General features: G+C 36.6%; 1 protein-coding gene across 1 annotated transcript; it reads left to right on the top strand.

Moving 5' to 3' along the window:
* Positions 1-1871: 1871 nt before the first annotated feature.
* Positions 1872-21288, top strand: LOC145999932 (1,5-anhydro-D-fructose reductase). Its single transcript, XM_083137217.1, has 7 exons — positions 1872-2049; positions 12939-13106; positions 13625-13825; positions 16282-16529; positions 19070-19229; positions 19513-19610; positions 21114-21288. The coding sequence occupies exons 1-7, from the start codon at positions 1981-1983 to the stop codon at positions 21142-21144; spliced, it is 975 nt and encodes a 324-aa protein (XP_082993343.1). The 5' UTR covers positions 1872-1980; the 3' UTR covers positions 21145-21288.
* Positions 21289-21670: the final 382 nt, after the last annotated feature.

Raw genomic sequence — 21670 nt, 5'->3', positions numbered from 1 at the left:
TATTTATTAATAGGGCTAGGATAAAAAAATGCTAAATAAAATATGCTCTTATGACCTAAAATTTTACAAAATATGCACTATAATTTGAAAAATATGCCCTTATAACTAGACTGTTTCAAACATCAAAATTATGCTGAAATATTTTCATATACATACTATTTATAGTTCACTTTATGGACCCAGATGAGTTGAAATGCACAATGAATACTTTCTGTAAATTTTCAATTAAAAATGAAAAAGATTTTGCTGCAGTCCAAAAAAAAACCTCGAGTGAACATGGGAGTAAGAACGAATCCACTTGGAAAATTACTGTATATTTCTTGAAAAAACGAAAATATGCTAAATATGACCGAAAATCCGTCAAAATATGCTTTATCACGTACAAATGGCCAAATATGCCAAAATATGCAATTAGTTTCTTCACAATATGAATTTCTGTACATTCAGGGGAACACATCACCCTTACCAAAAAAATCTAAGTCATGAAAATCCTAGCCCTATTTATTAATTTAAATTTCAAGGATACATATTTTTTGAAAAAATAGAAAGCTATTTGCGAGTAAAATTGTATGGATCGGGGCATTGACTTTTGAGAAACGTATTTACCTGGCCACAGGCTCATGAATGTTAGGAACCACTGTCTTAAGCTACATAGCTCGTTGTTTGTTAGATTTCGTCATTTATAAAATAATCGAGGAAAATAGTGAACTTCCCTGTTTCCCAATCTTTCGACCCTGAGCGAGTAGTGCAAGGTTCTCCGAAGTGACACGAAGTTGGCCGAGAGCAACCGAACGAGCAGTGTTGCCACCTGACGGGAGATTCTCTCGCGAGTGCGAAATTCTAAGAATCTGTTCGGTAAATGAAGATGAGAGGCAAAGGGCAAAATGGCAGCGGGGAGGTAAGGGGCTGTGACCCCTCTGGAAAATAAAGTGACAGAAATTTGTGTTAATTATCATGGAGAACTGATCAAGCAAGGCAGAAATAGATCGTTCCAGCAACAGGATAGCTCCAAGCTAAAGTAGTTTTTTGGAGGGGGAGCCTTGCGTCCATCCCTTAGAAAAGACATCCAGTAATAAAGGGACAACAAAAATAGGTAAAACGTACGTGGCCATTCTTAAAGGTATTATTTGGCATTCCTTCGGAGTGACTGAGAAAACGGAGAAGAGGTTTGAATCTCCACCTCTGTAATACTACGAACTTCTGATGGAAGGTATTGGCTAGGTGTGGGTTGGAACGGGATGCGGCAATACCTGGACGAAAATTATCTTCGTGATTAGCCTAAAGTGACAGAAATGCGAAGTAAAATAAACCAAATCAACCAATCAGACAAGCTAATCGTAGCTGGACCCGAACCAGTATTACATATGCCTCCACATATAGTCGATCACGGGACACCTTGATAGCACAGCGCGCTACGACGCCAGGGGTCCCGGGTTCGAATCCCGGCCTGGGATTTTTTAAGTGTCCAGTCATCAATTTCATCATATCATCACTCATCCACGTCGTCGCGGTCAACCAAAAGTGTAAGAAAAGTGACGCTACATGCAATCAAACGGGACACCCTAATCACAAATTAATTTCTTTGATTTTTATGTTAATTTCCATTCTGATTATTGGTTTATAATTTAATTTATACTCCAGCAAATCTATATAATCTGTGTTCTGATAAGGGTTAGGTGGACGACGGCTAAATAATAAAGGTATATTGTTAATAAGCCCTTTTATTACATCAACTTTCACGCTGTTCTTGACTTTAAAAAAGAAGGAAATTCAAAATGCGAACAAGGGGAGAAATATTTTACTAGAAAGGGGAATATTATGGTAAAGAGAGTGGCAACACTGTCAGAGTTTCTCTCCTCGTTTCCGCTCTACCTAGATTGCTATCACTTGTTGTCGATGCTTGGCAAGTTGCGCATCCGAGTTTCGAAAACCGGAATTAGTCATTGAGGAAGTGTTGAAGCAGAAAGACGAATATACAACATGGCTACTACATACATCCAGCTAGCAGATGGAATTAAAATGCCTTCCGTAGGATTCGGAACGTGGCAGGTACGTTTTTATCGTTTCTCAACTGTTTCGCTGATCCCGTTTGTATGCAAATATCTCCGTTATGGTCTGTGGGCGTGTGCAGAGATGGAAAAGCTTCCTTCGAAAGTACCACATTACAAGTTCCTTTACTTTTCCTTCAGGTTGTATGTATTGTGTATTTTTTTTACGAGAGCGATCGCGACGATGAGCATGGATGATGTTAATTAGATTAAATTGATGCAGCGAAGAACACTTCGGTGCACAAGGCAGGACTCGCGCCTGGAACCAACCCTCCGTAGCGAGCTCATGTGACAGCTCAACGCGGCAGCAAGGATGGCCACAGGGCAGTGGCGAAGCGTGACATTTTTACGTAGTCACGCAAGATTTGCCACACGTCAGGGTAGATCTTTCAACGGAGAGGCGGGGCACAATATTTCTCTGCGATAAACGGCAAGGTCACTGCCAATTCAATGTAAATTCTCATACCACAGACCTTACGACTACAAAAGACACACAATTCTATCCCATACGACGAGAATTATTAAATACGATGGAAACTAAAATGCAAACACCTCAATTGTCGCGTTCAAAGGTAAGAAGAACCTTGATGGTTCGCCGCCAATTGTTGTTTTGATAATGAAAAGCAGATTCATATCGTTCAATGTATGCTTTTCCTCTTAACAAGTGGAAATAGCAGACATTCGAGTGGTGTGCCCATGATTTTCGTGTACATTTTAGTAGTCATTCCTGAAGTCCTCATTTTGCCATCTTTTTTTCTTTCTTCTTTTTTTCCAAAGAATATTGAGCCTAAGCAGAATTATGATCCTCACCACCCCTCCTTGAACACGCCACTGGACACTCGGAAGAATCTTGATGACCCCAGACAAACTCTGCCGTGGCTGTTTACATGGGGATGGGGGCTGAAAAAAGGGCCTGTTATGACCCAGACCTTCAAGAGTGGGGGAAAGTACAGGTCGTTGGACCTGTCTGCCTGTTCGGAAGGGTTCGGCTGTTCTCGGCACCGGCAAAGACCAGAGAGATTCGCACCATTCTGCGATGAGCTGGTCCGACAAACACCATTGCCTTCCATAGGAAACTTGGCCGGAGGGTTCGGCGCGAGGGGTAGTACTGGGCCCTCATTTCGATTAGTGACTCTCTTGCGTATTTCGAGCTGTTTCATACTGTCGCTTGGCTTATTTCGCACAAATATGCGAGTATTCTGACTTATTATTTTTACTGCTTCTCTAAAATATATAAAATGCAATATTTCTATTATTTTGCTTGGTCATTGCCGCATCTCCCGATGACCGGACGCCACAGGGGCGTATTATGGCACAGACTGCGCCTTCGATATTTGGAAGGGGAATTTTTCCTTAAATCAATGTCAAGTTCAACATTTATATATTTTTCTAAAAAAAAATATATAAACAAGTTTACATCTTAGGTGCACCATATTTAATCCATTATACGAAGAAAAGGAGTTTTTAGGGGAAGGGGTGCCAACAGGCAAGTTTGTGGACCCACATTGCGTCCTTTTGGGAGATTTTTTGTGAATGGCAAATTGACTGAGTGAACAGTACAGCATCGGGCACAGGTTGAATTACTTTATCAATGAACTATTGCTGTTATATATATATATATATATATATATATATATATATATATATATATATGGTAAATTGTATACTGCCACGGGAATTATAATGGGTCATTCCATGTCAAATCATCCAGAATTTTGTGAAAATGTCACCCACCATCTCCGATTTTGATGAAATTCAGTATACTTATAGAACGTTTCATGCTGATTACAAAAATGACAATTGTTTTGAGATTGGTCAAGGGGTTCAGAAATTACGCGTTTTTAAAAATCTCCCTGTACGCCACATGCGGCTCCACTTTGAATGACACGCATTAGGCTATAAATTATAGTATCTTCTCTCAGGTTTGTAGTATAAACTTCAAGTTTGATTTCTTTTGCTCAGGATAGTGTATGCTTTCATTTAAATAAGGTTTCTGATCAGTGTATCAATAATCATGTATTTTATGTATAGTTTCATGTATTTTTTTAGAAAAATAAATGACTAACTTCAAGAGAGAATTTCGTGCAATGCCCCCCCTTCAATTTCACCCAAATTTTATATACAGGTAGCTGAGAGTGGGTACTAATGCTTCATGGAAAAATTGGGATGGGCGGTTCAGAGACAGGGTGATAAAAAAATCATTTGCATTAAAAGTTAATCTTATTATAAATGCTTATGTATCAGCACAAAGTCTGAAGTACAATATGTTTTGAGGTATAGTATTCAAAATTTCTGTTCACCATGTGTGAAGGCAAGCATAGGCGTAACGTGGTGGTGGGGGCAAAGGGAATCATTTTCCATATCCAAAATTTATAGATTAATTAAAACCTACAAGTTAAATATATTTTGTGAACCTCCTGGCACTTTAGGAACAAACAAAAAACGAGTAATTATTGTGATTTTTCAAATGTATTTAGCAAATAATGTTTGACACTATTTTTATGGGACTGAAAACTTTGATTCTCTCAACCAAAGATACATAGTTCCCAAGTTCCCAAGTTACGCCCAAGAAGATAGTACCGAAAAATACTTACTCGATTGTATTCTATGCATTGCCAAAATTTCATGCACTATAAATTGTGCCGTTCACATTTTCTGTTCCCAACTGTAAAAAATTATATATACCTGTGCCTTCTCTGGATGCTACGTAAAAGGATTTTCTTGGAATTGCTGGCCTGTCAAGGAAGCTATGCTTTGTTGCATGCTAACTTCATCCACGCTTTACTTCAATTCATATCTACTTGTATGTGAAAACTTAAGTGTTTTAGGTGGACTGTCGAGCTAGGAAACAGTCATCGTTGAAGGAGTGGATCTTTGGATTTTGTTGAACTTGGAATGGAGGAGAAAGAAATAGGTGCAAGTGGAATCAATGACACCATATTCAAAATACCGTGGTCAGCATTCAAATGATTTCTTAATTAAAATCGTTCAAGCAAAGTTGATTCTGTGTTTCATCATTTATTTTCAGTAGTAATGTAGGTATATGAAGACATACGGATTATGTACTAGAAACACAATTTGTAACTTTTACACAAATCAATGATCATTAACTGTAAGTTTCTTTTACACTAACTGTAAAGTAACTCAGTTACTTTCAAAGTACCAGTAACTGTAACAGAGTTACTTTTTAAATGAGTAACTGAAACTCGGTTACTTGTAAAAAGTAACTTACCGAACACTGTAAATAACCTGTAGCCTAAGTTCAAAACAGTCCATACTTAATCTTCCTGGTGCTGTTGTATAGTACTTTGCAATCGCTGACACATTGTACTGCAGGTTGTTATCATTTCACCTTACGTGATTAATAAGAAAGTTATGCCTCTAATACTATTTCTATGGAATTGGTACTTCATTGCTGAACTTGTTACTTGATACTTTTGATGTCTATACAAGTCTTCTAAGTGTTCCAACCATCCCATCACAAGGAGATTTTCTCTGGTATGTGGCAAGAAAAGCTCCATTTGGAAAAACTTCAAGCAGGACAAATGTGTATTATTGATTCTTACTTCATATTACGTATCTCCGTGAAGAGTATAAAAAAAAAATCCATATTGAGATAAAATGCACAAAAAGAAGAATGTTCTCGAAGAAAATTTGCTAAGCTTGGGAATGCTAATGACTATGATTATAATATTTTTAAAAAATTGAAGACAGTTGAAACTAACTTAGATAGAGTGGAACTTCGATTTTACATTGTTCAGGGGACAAAGCTGAAAAAACTTAGAATGCGAGAAAATGTAAAACCGAGGAAAATTTGCTATGTTGGGACCACCAATATTGAATGTAAAATGCAGGGAAATGTAAAATCGAGGAACTTGAAATCGGGGTTCCACTGCAAATATTATTTGTAGGTTTTAATTAATCTATAAATTTTAGATAGGGAAAATGATTCCCTTTGCCCCCACCACGTTACGCCTATGCTTACCTTTACACATAGTGAACAGAAATTTTGAATATTATACCTCAAAACATATTGTACTTCAGACTTTGTGCTAAATACATAAGTATTTTTAATAAGATTAACTTTTAATGCAAATGATTTTTTTATCACCCTGTCTCTAAACCGCCCATCCCAATTTTTCCATGAAGCATTAGTACCCACTCTCAGCTACCTGCATATAAAATTTGGGTGAAATTGAAGGGGGGGCATTGCACGAAATTCTCTCTTGAAGTTAGTCATCTATTTTTCTAAAAAAATACATGAAACTATACATAAAATACATGATTATTGATACACTGATCAGAAACTTTATTTAAATGAAAGCTTACACTATCCTGAGCAAAAGAAATCAAACTTGAAGTTTCTACGGCAAACTTGAGGGAACATACTATAATTTATAACCTAATGCGTGTCATTCAAAGTGGAGCCGCATGTGGCGTACAGGGAGATTTTTAAAATCGCGTAATTTCTGAACCCCTTGACCAATCTCAAAAAAGTTGTCAATTTTGTAATTAGCATAAAAAGTTGTATAAGTATACCGAATTTCATCAAACTCGGAGATGGTGGGTGACATGGCCTGGATGATTTGACGTGGAATGACCCTAATGGGTAATTGGGGGTGGGGAACAATATCCAACTCTTGCATATTGCTCCTTAAAATGATAGTGAATTATGGTGGGAGATTGATGATGGGGAATTTTAGGTAGCGGGAATTGAGCATTTTTTTGGGAGGGGCATCTAACTCTTGTGTATTACTATTACGTCTTAAGACTACTGTGGAAATTCTGGTGTACAGACTGACAATTTATTTATTTTGGAGGGGCCAATATCCACTCTTCAATATAAACAGTAAATCTAAAATTGGCATGGAAATTTTGGTGAAAGGATTGAGCCTATTAAATTTGAGGTTGAGGACTAGCGATATGGTATGCACACGTTATCGGCGCGAACGTGCGAAAAGAGTAAATGTAAATGTCGCGAGATTCTATAAAAGTATTGAGACCCTCATTAAATTAATATTGTTGCAAGACGTTTTGATTAGTTGATTGTAAATAATTATACTGTAGCTGCATTACAATACATAAATGATATTCTCGATATTGATTAATAATTTCATTTCTATACAGTGCTTAAGGTTTTCGTGATTTGGGGAGGGGGGAAACACGCCTTTGACCTTTGGGGAATGGATGGGCGCGCCTGCCCGGCAGGCTATTAAATAAACCAACAGCGGCTGCCGCATTACCATTAAATCTAGCTCTATTTTGTTTGTAATTTCGTATTCTCGTATCAACAAACCTGTCAGAATCACTTGTAAGGGAGAATTCGCACCGAAGCGACACGTGTCGCTTGCAGTTTTCGCCAATCGAACGCAGACTTTGTAGCCTGTCATACAGTGGCCGCACGGGCTTCAGGGGCGCAGTAAGAATGATAAATTAAGGAAGACCGATAGTTCACAAAAGTTTTCCTTTCGGCGTTAAATTATATTTTCAACCAAACATATTTTATTTCTATGTCCTTATAACTGCAAACAGAAAATGTTAATCACTAGAAAAGTAGAAAGTGAATTATCAGATTACAAGAAAACCTTCATTAGCTGAATAGTTCTTCATTGATTGCGTTGCCGAATGGTAGACGACAGGCAAGAAAATACGTTTCTCTACTGCGTTTAGAAATTGTAGTAAATCAAATAAACAATAGATTTCAGAGTATGAAACAAATAAAAGAAAGCTTCACCTTTTTAGCTCCACCACCCTAACGGAACACACAGACAGATAGTTAGTGGAATCTGCTATTTTCTGGGAGAAATATGAAGACAATGTATTTTGCACTGTAGCTACAGACATTGTTTGTTTTCGGAATGTAGTGTCAAAACTGAAATTATAATAAAAATTATATCATATTTTTATATGTCTAATACAAATGTAAGCGTTGGAAAGATTAAAAAAGAAACTAGTAGGGGCACACAACTGAAAGTTGCGGGGGGGAGGGGGGCGCAGAGCGTGTGTTACGCTACTGCTGTCATACCGCTATGTATGAAAGGTTGCTGTTGCTTGGGTTGCTTCCAAGCGACATGTGTCACGGCCGCTTCAGTCTGTAATCTCCCTAAGCAATCAGTAGAGTGCTTTTAGTTTTAAGTTAACTTTATGCACAGATAGACTCACGGAGACTGGACCTACAGGTTAAAGTGTGCCTCCACCGGGTATCGAACCCGGACCACCTGGATTACAAGGCCAGGACCTTACCACTACGCCATGAATACTGGCATGTAGTCGGATTTCTAGACACAAAAAACTGCCTCAAAGGCACTAAAATAAAAAAAAAGGCATACAACAGGCATTCACTTTCAATATTGAGAATATTGAAAGCATGATTTAATAGACCTCAAATTCAAATTCTCTCATTCAAAAATGCAACACTCCCATAATACGAGGAACGTATTAACGACTGTAACTTCATAATGGATGCAATGAGTTACCTACATAAAAATTGTATATTTTTTTGATTTCATGGAAACAGCAATATTTTTTCATTTCAAAACAGAGTTTTCTTTTTTTAAAAAATCTTAAATGATATAAAAGTTTTGTAGTGTGTTATCAACAACTGCTCTACTCAGCACTCTTAAAGGAAGTCATGTCAAGGTCGGGATTCGAACCTGGAATCTTCGGTGTCGAGATTGTGGGTCGACCATTCAACACGTATGGTCAGGAAGGGCAACAATAAAGCAAAAAACATTGACGAAGACGCGGGAGGATGCGCTTGCTAAATTTCTTATACTGGTAGCGGCAAGAGTCAAGGGACAAGACATTGGATAGAACCAGTTGTGGCGATTAGAGTTGGCGTAGGGGGGCAGTTGCCCCCCTTTTTTGCCCCCGGACTATGCTAAACCTTATCTACCAAGAGAAAGTAAACTGTCCTCCCCCCGCCCCCAGTTTTGGAACCCAATCGCCGCCCCTGGATAGAAATTTAAAATACATATACAGGGTGACTGGTAATTAGATGTATTCCCTGAAAGGGGTTAAAGTAGAGACTATTTGCAATATATTTGACCATATGATACCCCGTCCGAAAATTAGTAGTTTTCGAGATAATCGAGTTTCAATTGTTTTTTTAAAAAATGACAATTTTCCACATAAAAAGATGAATTGAGAAAAAACTGCTCATTGTATGGAACTTATTTCAGCGTTTGCTGATAGCTAACAAATAAGTGGTTAGTTGAAAAAAAAGTTTTTCCCAAATAACAATCACATGTAAGTAACGGGTGGGTCTAAACTTACAAGTGATGATAAAAAATTGCACTCTTAGTTTACTTGGCAACGTATTAATAAAAAAAATGGTATGACACGAAGCGTACAAATTACGTAAATTACTTCCTTGATTCATCAGCTATCCAACAAGGTACAAATGTTGCTAACATTCACATTTGTGTACAAGAAATAACACTTGATTCATCTTCATGTGAATGGAATCAATGAACAATACAATTAAAGAACATTACACGTCTTGCTCAAAGTGGCCACCTCCGTTACGAATGCAGGCACGCAGGTTTTTACGGGTCATTTGGTCTCGTAACTCGTGATGTGATGGTGGCCTTGACGTGTTGACCAGCTGTTAAGATCCTCTCCCTGAGCTCTTCTTGCGAGTTTATCGGTGCCTTGTCATGTGGCTCCAAATGTAAAAGTCGCAAGGCGTCAAATCGATCGGGGGATCGAGCCGGCCAGGGAATCGGTCCGCCTCGGCCAATCCATTTCTTTGGGTAATTTTCATCCAGCCACTGTCGCACGCCCAGGTAGAAGTATGGATCTGCGTAATCAACAATCATTTCATCGAGCCATTTTTCCTGCCCCAAATCTTAAATGGCATCACTTATGAACATTTTTTGCGGAACGGGATGGCAATGTTGTTGGAGGATGTGCCTCTAGCTACAAGACGTGACATGATTTACCAGCATGATGACTGCCCAGCTCGATCCCCCGATCGATTTGACGCCTTGCGACTTTTACATTTGGAGCCACATGACAAGGCACCGGTAAACTCGCAAGAAGAGCTCAGGGAGAGGATCTTAACAGCTGGTCAACACGTCAAGGCCACCATCACATCACGAGTTACGAGACCAAATGACCCGTAAAAACCTGCGTGCCTGCATTCGTAACGGAGGTGCCCACTTTGAGCAAGACGTGTAATGTTCTTTAATTGTATTGTTCATTGATTCCATTCACATGAAGATGAATCAAGTGTTATTTCTTGTACACAAATGTGAATGTTAGCAACATTTGTACCTTGTTGGATAGCTGATGAATCAAGGAAGTAATTTACGTAATTTGTACGCTTCGTGTCATACCATTTTTTTTATTAATACGTTGCCAAGTAAACTAAGAGTGCAATTTTTTATCATCACTTGTAAGTTTAGACCCACCCGTTACTTACATGTGATTGTTATTTGGGAAAAACTTTTTTTTCAACTAACCACTTATTTGTTAGCTATCAGCAAACGCTGAAATAAGTTCCATACAATGAGCAGTTTTTTCTCAATTCAACTTTTTATGTGGAAAATTGTCATTTTTTTCAAAAACAATTGAAACTCGATTATCTCGAAAACTATTAATTTTCGGACGGGGTATCATATGGTCAAATTTATTGCAAATTGTCTCTACTTTAACCCCTTTCAGGGAATACATCTAATTACCAGTCACCCTGTATAACAGTGACGTGCACTGAGACAGTATAGCGAGTCTAGCAGTGATAGATCAATGATCTCGCGCATCTAATTATTTTCAAATCGCAATATTTATTGTCTTTTTCCGAAGCCACAGTTCATTTGCAACCCTTTTTTTTCACACACTTCTCACCCCTACGTATGATGACCAGGCAGGCTGGAAGGAGCTACTCTAGCAGGTAAAGAGAATCTAGCAGGCTTTTCGGCCGCCAGATCAGTTTCCGCGGAAATGGAATGGGGAGATTTCTGTATTTACTCCCCCGCCTCGAACCCCCGCTCCCTCGTTTCGAACCAGTGATGTGCCGTAGACTATAAGTTTACTTCTACATGCGTTGTCTACACGTAGTCTACGCATACATTACATTGGGTTGTAGTTTACATAAACTACGTAGACAATCTAAAGTGCATTTTCAAGAGTTTCATGAAAGGAAAGTTACATTTTCAACTATATTGGTTCCTAACGAAATGAAAAGAATCATATTTACGACAAAATTTCTCTTCTCTTCTATTATCAACTATGGAATAAGATAAATAGTATGCAAAAAACATTAACAGATGGCAGTCGTGAGGCAAGAGTGGTATTTTCCCCATAAAACACTAGAATATTTCCTATATTAGGTTTCTTCCTATAGGTGAGATATTGTTCGAATTTGGAAGAAAGAGCATGAAAAGTTCTCCTCACACATCAGCAACTGATACGCAGTATAATAGCAGATTTATACCACTGTGTTCCAAGATTGCGAATTTTCACTAAACATTTGGATGGCGTGTATTTAACATATTATTCACTCAAGGACGTATTTAGGGGGGGGGGTCAAGTACTAGCGCCTAATATTAAATAATGAAAAATATATTCGTTTAGCCGTTGTTGTATAATTTCCTCTGAACTTATTGAAAGACAAGGATTATATTGAGATCATAGGGCTTTGAGGTACACGAAGGACGTATTTAGGGGGTCCGGACCCCCCCCCCCACCCGACACACTCACACCCGAAAGACATATTAAGTACGAAAATTGACTAATGAAAATATACTCGTTTAGCATTTGTTGTATAATTTCCTCCTTAACTTATTGAAAGACAAGGATTATATTGGGATCATACGGCTTTGAGGGACAGGAAAGACGTATTTAGGAGGGGTCCAGACCCCCCCCCGCGAAAACTTACCAAGTACTAAAATTAAATAATGAAAATTAGCATTTGTTGCATAATCGATGGTTATTAATTTGGTCTGAACTTTTTTAATCAGAAACTTACTTTTCTCCAACTACATGTGACATCATTTTTGTTATTCGATAAATATTCAATTATTCATCTATTTGACATTAATTTCATTGCCAGAGCAGTTGATTTTATGTAAATTATTCCGATCTTAACTAAAAGTAAGCTACGTAATGATTATGCGCTGTTATATCTCTATTTTTATAGCTATACAGTCATTTTACATAATCATGTAATAAAAATAATATAATATTAATTTATGTATTGTAATTAGTATTAATTTGATTTAATATAATTATTTTAATTAATCATTATTATAATTATTATTCCTGAGACACTTGATTCAGACCCCCCCCCCCCCGAAACATATTTCTAGATACGTGCCTGTTAATTCACTATACAATTCTGCACAAAAACCATTTGTGCTGCCATGATAGATCCATCCCTCGGTTGCCTGCACTTTGAATGATGTAGGTTTTTTGAAAATGTATGGTCTTACGTAGGGCAGGGTCTGAATGAAAGGTTGGAGATCTCTCAAAAATTTATTGGCTAGGGGATCCTGTGACTTATTCTTACTTTCATTCAGACCCTGCCCTACGTAAGACCATATATTTTCAAAAAACTTCCATCATTCAACTTGTCCAATGGATTTTCATGGGATAACATTGAAACTTTTTTTCTGTTTTTCCTCTCAATTTTGAAAAAGTTAGGAAAAATCATATTTGTGTCTGATTATTTTAATGATATATTGATTGTATTTATACGTATAGGCAGATTAAGGAGTAAGAAATCTTCCTTGACATCTAAAGCAAGGGATTATGTAATATTTTCAATTGGGAGAGGAGTTTGAAGGGGGTGTCACAAAAGTTTGTGGTGGGTAAGAGTAGGTAAATCGCCAGTTTAAAATGAGCAAATTGAATAAATCTAATAATTCTTACTTTCCTCTTATTTCTTAGGCTTCAGATCAGGAGCTGGAACAGGCCATAGATGCAGCACTGGAAACAGGATACCGTCATATAGACACAGCATATGTGTATGAGAATGAACATGTTATAGGGAGAACCTTGAAGAAGTGGTTGGATTCTGGGAAGTTGAAGAGGGAGGAGCTATTCATCACAACAAAGGTAATTGCAGATGGGTGCAGTAGGATATATTGCTAAATTTTGAGATCAGCAAAGAAGTTTTGCGATATGGCTGATGTAAATTGCAATAGAGAAGATGAACATTTTATTTTCTTGTTCTATTTTCCCCGCATGGAATAAAGTACTCGTATGAATATACCATCATTCACATGTAAACACAAATAATATGTACATAACTATTTTTCAGTGATGCCACAATTCTCGCATATTGAAACACAAGTAAATAGAAACCGTTAAATTCATTTAGATGGGTTAGGAATTTCTTACAGGTCGTATCTAGTTTAATAATCAAATTTGAAAAAATGCTTCGACCTGCCACATGTGGAGAAATTCATACTCTCTTGTAGCTACCCCCATGTTTTTCTTCAGTAGCATTGCCCATTCCGACGATATTCAAATAAATGCACACATGGTGCATAACTATATCTCCTCACCTGAAGTCTTATCAAGAAACATTTTATATGATGCTTCATTGTCATACTTTTATCTTCAATTTCCAGTTGCCTGAAATTGGAAACCGACCTGAAGGTGTTGAGAAGTACTTGAAGAAATCTCTCGAGAAGCTTCAGCTGGACTATTTGGATTTGTACCTAGTGCATACTCCTTTTGGATACTTTGAAAAAGGGGATGATATCCATCCTATGGATGAGAACGGAACCATGCTGATAGATCAAAGTACAGATCATGTTGCAGTTTGGAAGGTAAAGTGGTGGTATTTTTATTCCATCTTTAATCCTAACATGACATGGATGTAACACCTATTTTTAAAGTACGTAAATAGTGTCACATTTAGAACATTTTGTGAGCATTTCTAAAACATTATTTTTTACACAGAATATCATTCTACTACCAAGTCATTTTACAAAAATTCATGTGCAGTAAGATTTGTTTGTGTGAGTTTGGTTTTTAAATCTACTTTATGCACAGAAATGCTAATCGGGACTGGAGCTACAGTTTAAAGTGGGATCTGCACCATTCAGGACCTCTCCAGATATCAAACTCAAGACTCATTTATTACAAGGTGCCACGTCCACACAGCATTCTTTTCAACATTTTCATCATTTTGGTGCTTCTCTTTTTAATTAAAATACTCTAAAAAAGTTTCAACTAATATATAAAGGTTAAGAAGAACTTAAGTTTTCATAGATTCTTCATTTTTACATGCTGTGGCATTCAGAGTAATGTCTTGGATTTTTGACGGTTCTAACATGCTTTTTCCACCACAAGAGAAACTAAATCTGTTAGCAGGCCTATGTGATTAAGATATTTTCATATTTAAAGTTCTTCAAATTTCTCGTCAGGGTATTAAATGTAGAAAGGGTGGGAAACAAGCTGAGAATACTTGCTACACCTAACTCAGTTTATTTAAATAGTATAAAAACTGGTGTTTTTTTTCAATTGTTGCCTATCACTTAATAAGTACAACTACCTGCTAAATTAAAAGAAGACAAAGGGTGTGTCTACCGAAATAACAAATCCAAAATTGTTGCCTTTTCATGACTTTTTCTTGATTTTTTTTTCATTATTCTAACCTTTATTTATTCAACCCCTACATAGGTAAACTTGGAAAATAGCAATTAAGAAAATAAGTATTTATTTAAAAGGCCAAAAGGCCAGTTAAGATGAAAACTGAAGCTGTATTTAACAATAGAATTAGTCTTCCTTTATCTATTAATGCATCCTGAACTGCATTTGTCAGACTAGCAAGGTTCTGGTGTCTGGGCTCTCAGCCAGTATAATCTGTATAATCTAATGTGTGGCTCCTGTTGTCATCCCTATGTATTTGTGATGTCCCTTCATCCATTTATCTTACCATCATTCATCCTCATCTTCACGATTAGCCAAAAGGAGAAGAAAAGTGAAGAAATATAAAGTAAGTCAATCAATCAACCATTGTGATAACAAAATTCTTGACCACAAGTATAATTTCTTGACTTCCTTGTTGATTTCTTTACTTTTTCTCGACTTTCAAGACTTTTTCACTGGTAGACACCCTGTGAATCCTAGTCCTTTTTTCTATTATTTTTTTTTTTACAAACAACTCTGAAAATGAAAGCAATACTATTAAATAATCTTACCTGTATCAAATTAAATTAGGGGAGAGTGGGGCAAGTGAGACCCCTTAAGAAAAGAAAGGTCATAGCACAGATGTGGTCATAGTGTGCACATTATTTATTTGGGAAGAAACAAACTTTTACCAGGCTACACATAGAACAGTTATGAACATTTTTATCTAGTCCAAATACAAAAAAATAATTAACTTCTCTGTTTAAAACATTTAAATAAATCAAGTCTGCATGTGGATGCACTTGCCCCACCGGGTGGGGCAAATGAGACCAGGCAGATACAGAAATTGAACAATAAAACTTGGCAATAACTTTCACCAGACAAACGTTCTAGATCACTTAAATCATGTGTCCATATTAATGGAATGTGCTGGAGAGTCCTTCAGACAGAAAAATTAACAGTCAAAAGGAATGAGTGGGCATTCCCCAGAACGAAAAATTTAGCATGCATACTGCTCAATACACATGGGGGCATTGTTGTTAAAAATAAGCTATAACTGTAGTAACGCAACAAAAAAAACCTACCACTGAATCAATTAAACTTGGAACAAGTGCGACTGTCTAAGATTCTAGGTGGATGCTCTTACCCCACCCCACATGTTTTATTTACTTGACGCCTGTATGAGATTCTAATAATGCTACATTCACCGGATGAGGTTCATAAAGAGATATTTATGTAATACATATATTACAAGTGTTAAAATGTATTGACAAAATGGAATGTAGACTTCTGTATCACCATAATCCTTATAAAGATGATACCGAAAATAAATATATACCTATAAAATCGTCAATTTCAAGTGAGCATACAACTTCGCATACAGCCTTTTCAGCTTCCATGACACAAAGTAGCTTCTCAAGGAGTCATTTTCTATCATGGTCTACAATTTAGCTAGGATGGATGCACTTTCCCGACCTGCCTCACTTACCCCACTCTCCCCTATATGTACAAGTTAATGCTCATGAGAAATATGTTGTGTGTATCATTTAATTTATGGTGCATTATGGGCATAAAGAAAAATAATTTAGGATCTCTTCTATAACTTTCTTAACTGAGATGGTTTTTCATGATATTTTTATACTCATTCCAGGCAATGGAGTCTCAGGTGGATGCTGGAAGAGCTAAAGCCATTGGCTTATCAAATTTTAATTCCAAGCAAATACAGAAGATTTTGGATGTGGCAAGAATACCTCCTGCAAATCTACAGATCGAACTTCATTTGTATTTTCAACAGAAGGAAATGGTTAAATTCTCCAAAGAAAATAATATTACAATTACAGCCTACTCCCCACTTGGAACTCGTGGAACAGCCAAGATTTTTGAGCAGCTTGGAATAAAGTAAGTTTAATTTAGTGTTGTGCTAGAACAAAGACTGAAGCTCTTACTAAAATATTTTGAGGTTTTTTTCTTTCTTATTTTAAGTTCACTTTATGCACAGCAAGGCTAATCAGGACTGGACCTACAATTTAAGTGGGATCTGAACTGCTATGTGCCTCTACCAGGTATAATTGCTGAATATTTTTGTTCGCCATTCCAGGTCAAATTGCAAATGCTGAGAGAGTATTCTCAATAATGTCAGCACAATGGACTGATGAAAGAAAGAAATGTCTTACATAATCTGTAAATGGATTTGGTACTGGCTCAACATAATTTCAAAGAGTTTGACTGTTCAGAGTTTCATAAGTGTATTTTGACTAAACCTGGAATTTCAGAAAAAAAACTGGCTCCTTTGAGGAGGAGGATTGAAAACACGTGTAGCAAGAAATGTATTGCTTAGTATTGATTACAAGTTTAGAAATTTTGTATTTAAAAAATATATATATATTTTTAAATTATTTCTTAAAGTAGAAATGTTCCAATTTTACATTATTTGCTAACATGCTCTAGCAGTGAGCATTATTTACTGTGAATGATTAAGTATCAGACATTTTAACTTGAAGTCCTACATTGTGGAATAGCATGTCCAACTTTTCCCTTACAGTGGTCTGGTAACCATACTCTTTGGGCAAGGGGGGGGGGGAGAGCTATATATGTAATTTATTCCTCTGCTTCAAGAGTAGTTACTGGAACCCTACCTTTTCCACTGGACATTTTTTAAATACCACACTGGTAACAGCACTATTTCATTACATTTTGGCAAAAGTAATTTTCGGTTACATTTGTAGCCAACAAGTTTGAGATTAACTGTACATATGATAACATGTTTTATAAGGATATTAAAGGTTGAGTCAAGGGGAGAAAAAAGATTGTAGATTGCAATTGGCAACATGAAGAGATGCTTATAATTTGAAAGTTAAAGTACAACTAGAGAAAAAATAATATGTCAGCTGGTAAAATCTGCTTTTCTTAATATTTTAGCACAAGTGAAGAATGTGACTGGGATGACTATTCCCACTGTTCAACCCAAAAAAATGAATGTGATTATTTGACAACAGATTTAGACCGTTATTCACTTCCTTATCACATGCTCTCACTAACATCCTTCCAAGTTGATGGAAGCTGAAGAGCAGTGAAGACTTGTGATGAAAATATTTAGTGGTTCTGCAAATGATGGTATAAATTATAAGCAGAGTGGGATATTTGTTGGAGGGATGACAAGGAATCCCCCCAACACCCCACTGATTTTTATAAGTATTCTGGGTATAAAGTCTAAATCAGCAATAAGTGGTCTTGTAATTCCATTTTAATAAAGTCAAGTAAAATTGTAAAAGTAAAGATACCACTGTGAATACATGCATGAAGTATGAGGCTAGGTGGGCCTCAGAGCTGTGCAGAAACAGAGAAACGGCTGGAAAAATTCCTAGTCCAGATCACTTGCATTGGGATTAGAACCCGGGTCTTCCATGTGATAGCCAGATGTTCTACCAACTGAGCTACCTCGGCTCAGTGCTCTTGACATGCACTTATATCAATACATTCAGAAAAATGGCATGCTGAATTCTCTCTCTCAAGTAAATGAAATGGCCCCTATCAACACCCTCTTAGTGCTTGTGTAAGAATTTTTTTCTGATTGAAACTCAGCAGAGAGGATCAATAGTCACAACAGCCTTCCAAATTACGTTCCCCGGTTTAGTCTCTTTTATGCCTCGACGGCGAGCATGAGACTTACCAGCCTACTTTGAAGCCCTCAGGTTGTGGGAAATCAAATGATATGCTTACGTAAACCTTACTAACTCTCGCACACAAAAAATATATTTAGATGTCAGTTAATATATTACACTTGCACTCGCAATTAAACTCCTTATTACAAACAAAATTGTATTAAGATCATAATTGTTCTTCACTACACAAATTAACACATTCACATTTCCAAAATCATTTCCATTATCCAGCAACATTTATAATATCTCTCACCTCACAACCCACAATCAAATATTTTAAGGTTAGATAACCATAACAGACTACCCAATTGAACAAAACAAATTACGTCATCATAGACAATTAACGTATTAAACATATTAAACACTTAAAATGACAATAAGTGGGTGCGTATCAACATCAATGTCGAAGGCAACAGGTCCTGCAGATCCAATGGAATCTTGTGGATAAAGTGAATAGTTCAAATCACAGGATGAAATTTTGCATGTATCAGATAAGGAGTCTAGTGTTAATTTAATGGTTTGCAGATCGGGAACTGAGGAGATAGTCTGATAGACATCTAATACCTACGTAGGAATATCTATTGATGTACAATTTTGTTTCTTATGAATGCAGTGCCAAGTTAGTAAATTTCCAAGCAAAATATTGTCTTAAATAAACTGGTGATCCTGCAGTTCTTATTCACCTAGAACCACCATTATTCAGAGAAATTTGGTCAGAGAAATGTGGTACAAATAACTACATTTAGCTTATTAATTCATTTCATTTTCTAATTCTAGGAAAGAGCTTCCAGATCTCATAAATCATCCCACTGTACAAGAAATAGCAAAGAAGTACAACAGAAGTGCTGCACAAGTATTGTTGCGCCATACGCTTCAAAGGGGAATTGCTGTTATACCAAAAAGCGTGAATCCTAATAGGATCAAGGAAAATTTTCAGGTAATTAGCGAATTTTCCAGATTTTTTTCTGATGTACTTGCAAATTATCATTTTTCAAATTTTGTTGCACAACCATTTGTATGTGGTCTGAAGGAAAACAGATAATCATGTTGGTCTGAGTCAAAAGCATTATGCTGATACTCCCTTGGAAAATTTGTTCAATAGAATACCTCTTATTGAATGGTAGGTAATAAGCACATAATTGTCTTATTTTCATTTTGTACTTTCATCTAGTTTACTATTAATGTCAGAATTGTAAAAAACAGACTTTTTTTAATTCCAGCTTTTTGACTTCGAACTGAGCTCAGACGATGTAGCTAAATTGGATGCTTTGGACCAAGGATCTTCAGCAAGAGTGGTTGATTTCAAGTTCTTCAAAGGGTAAGAAACACATCTTCACAACTTTGGGTATTCAATCCACAAACTAATGTTTATTGTGGTTTATAATTCATCATGGATTAAGCTTAGGAATTGATCTGCTATGCTACTGTATCATCTTTAAATAACTCTTAAGTAAATTTAAAATATTTCTAGAGTTGCATAGTTCAATTTTTTTCAGAATCAGAATCTTTCAGAATCTTAGTGAATCAAAAAGGGGATGAAATTAACACTCCCCACCCTCTAGTTTCTGCATCCTACCTTCTGGTTACTAATTCTTGGCACTTTTCTCCCCGATACTTCAAGAGTAGTTACTGAAATTTCCCCATGCTGGAAATTTTTAAAATATCACATTGCATGGGACTGACTATTTTCAGTAGATAGTGAAAAATATTCACCAACATGCTTGCAATTGTCATTTCACTACTCTTTTTATGGTTATAAGAACAAAATATATTTACCATGTGTTTAAATTTAGTTTCTAAATATGCAATTGATATATCCAAGATAAATTATTTCAACCAACTAGTTGCACATATTGATTAAGAACGGGAAGGTCATGCATCAATGATCAGTCATAACATCACACCCTTACTATACCATGCTTCTTAGAACCTGTCCCGTTTCCCACGCTAGCGATGGTGGGACAGTTTCGGTGCCAATTAGACAAGGAAAAAGTTGTCTGCTGGGCAGTGAGGAGCGAATGGAAGGCAGAAGAAAGGTGCTTACGTAGACGCTGTTGCCACGTTGCGGTCTAACTCGCGTGTTTTGTTTGTGTCTTGTTGAAGAAGCTTGTTTTGTGTGCGTGGTTCTGATTAGTGTGCATTTTAAAATATCCAGGATGGAATTTTTTCTGGTGACATTTTCTTGTGGCCTTTTTGTTTAGTGTCATCTTAGCTGGAACATTCAGGAAGGGGAATTGTGTACATTTGTGCATTTCCGCATATTTTATTCACAGCCTGGCTTCGGCTTTCCCCATCACGGAGTTCACGCAGTCTGGAGTGGCAATGACAGCGATCAGCAAGTGCAGGAAGCAGGACAGGTTGTAACAAAGGCAGTGTACTGTATAATAATGGAGCAGTTCCAGTTTTCCACAGCCATTTTAATGTGTACATTTTTGTATTATATATTTTGGTTCACAATTTTCTACAATTTATTTTATTCTTATTTCAATTATTTAAGTGTGCAGAATTATGAGCTACTTACTTTCACATGAATTCCAAGTGAGAAACACAGAAGGTATCAAGAAAAACTGAAAGAATTCACTTGATATTACACTGACTGCAATTCAAGCACAAGAAAATGAACTTATTACTAATGCCTTAGGGCAGAAACATGTTCATATACGTAAAACTATGATGAATATGAACAAATTAATAATTTTGCACCACCAAATTGAGCTTTGCTATATATCAATGCTCCTATCGCCTTCATATATCATTTAGTGCTCACTTATAAAGTGCTGATGAAAGGAGAACAGTGTATTAATTTCTTGTTCTTTTCCAGAGTTCCAGAACACCCTGAATATCCTTTTTGATTTTCGAATGACAAGAACACTCTCTAAAAAAACTTCTGCTCCAGACTGAAATTTGATGTTTACATTTTATATTTGTATCCATGTAAAGTTTTGTACTAATTTTTGTAATGCGTGCAATATAGAATAAATATTTTTTGGACAATATTGCTAAAATTCTTAATAATATAATTTCTAGATATTGCACCCATTGGGTAGATTGATTATGATGTGTCCTAGTAGCAAGCCCCTGTAGGCTTAGGCTACAGCCCTGGGCCTCCACTGGGTAAAAATTGCTTTCAAAAATTAATTTACTATAACTACTTATATGACAAGCATAAAGTTAAAGCTGAAATTATATGTATTGGGGTTCCTCTACATTAGCCCCAGGCCTCAAATATATATAAATCTGGGTCTGCCTAGGAACAGTGCAATGCAGCTGAATCTATACTCGTATCATATTGTATTGTGATGTCCCATATTGCTTTCTGAATACTATTATGTCATGTCTATCTGTAATTTTTCAGGAGAACTGATTGAAGTTCGATAC

The sequence above is a fragment of the Lepisma saccharinum genome, chromosome 16, assembly GCF_977018435.1.
Source record: "Lepisma saccharinum chromosome 16, izLepSacc3.1, whole genome shotgun sequence".
Classification (NCBI taxonomy): Eukaryota; Metazoa; Arthropoda; class Insecta; order Zygentoma; family Lepismatidae; genus Lepisma; species Lepisma saccharinum.
This window is presented reverse-complemented; position numbering and strand designations above follow the sequence as displayed.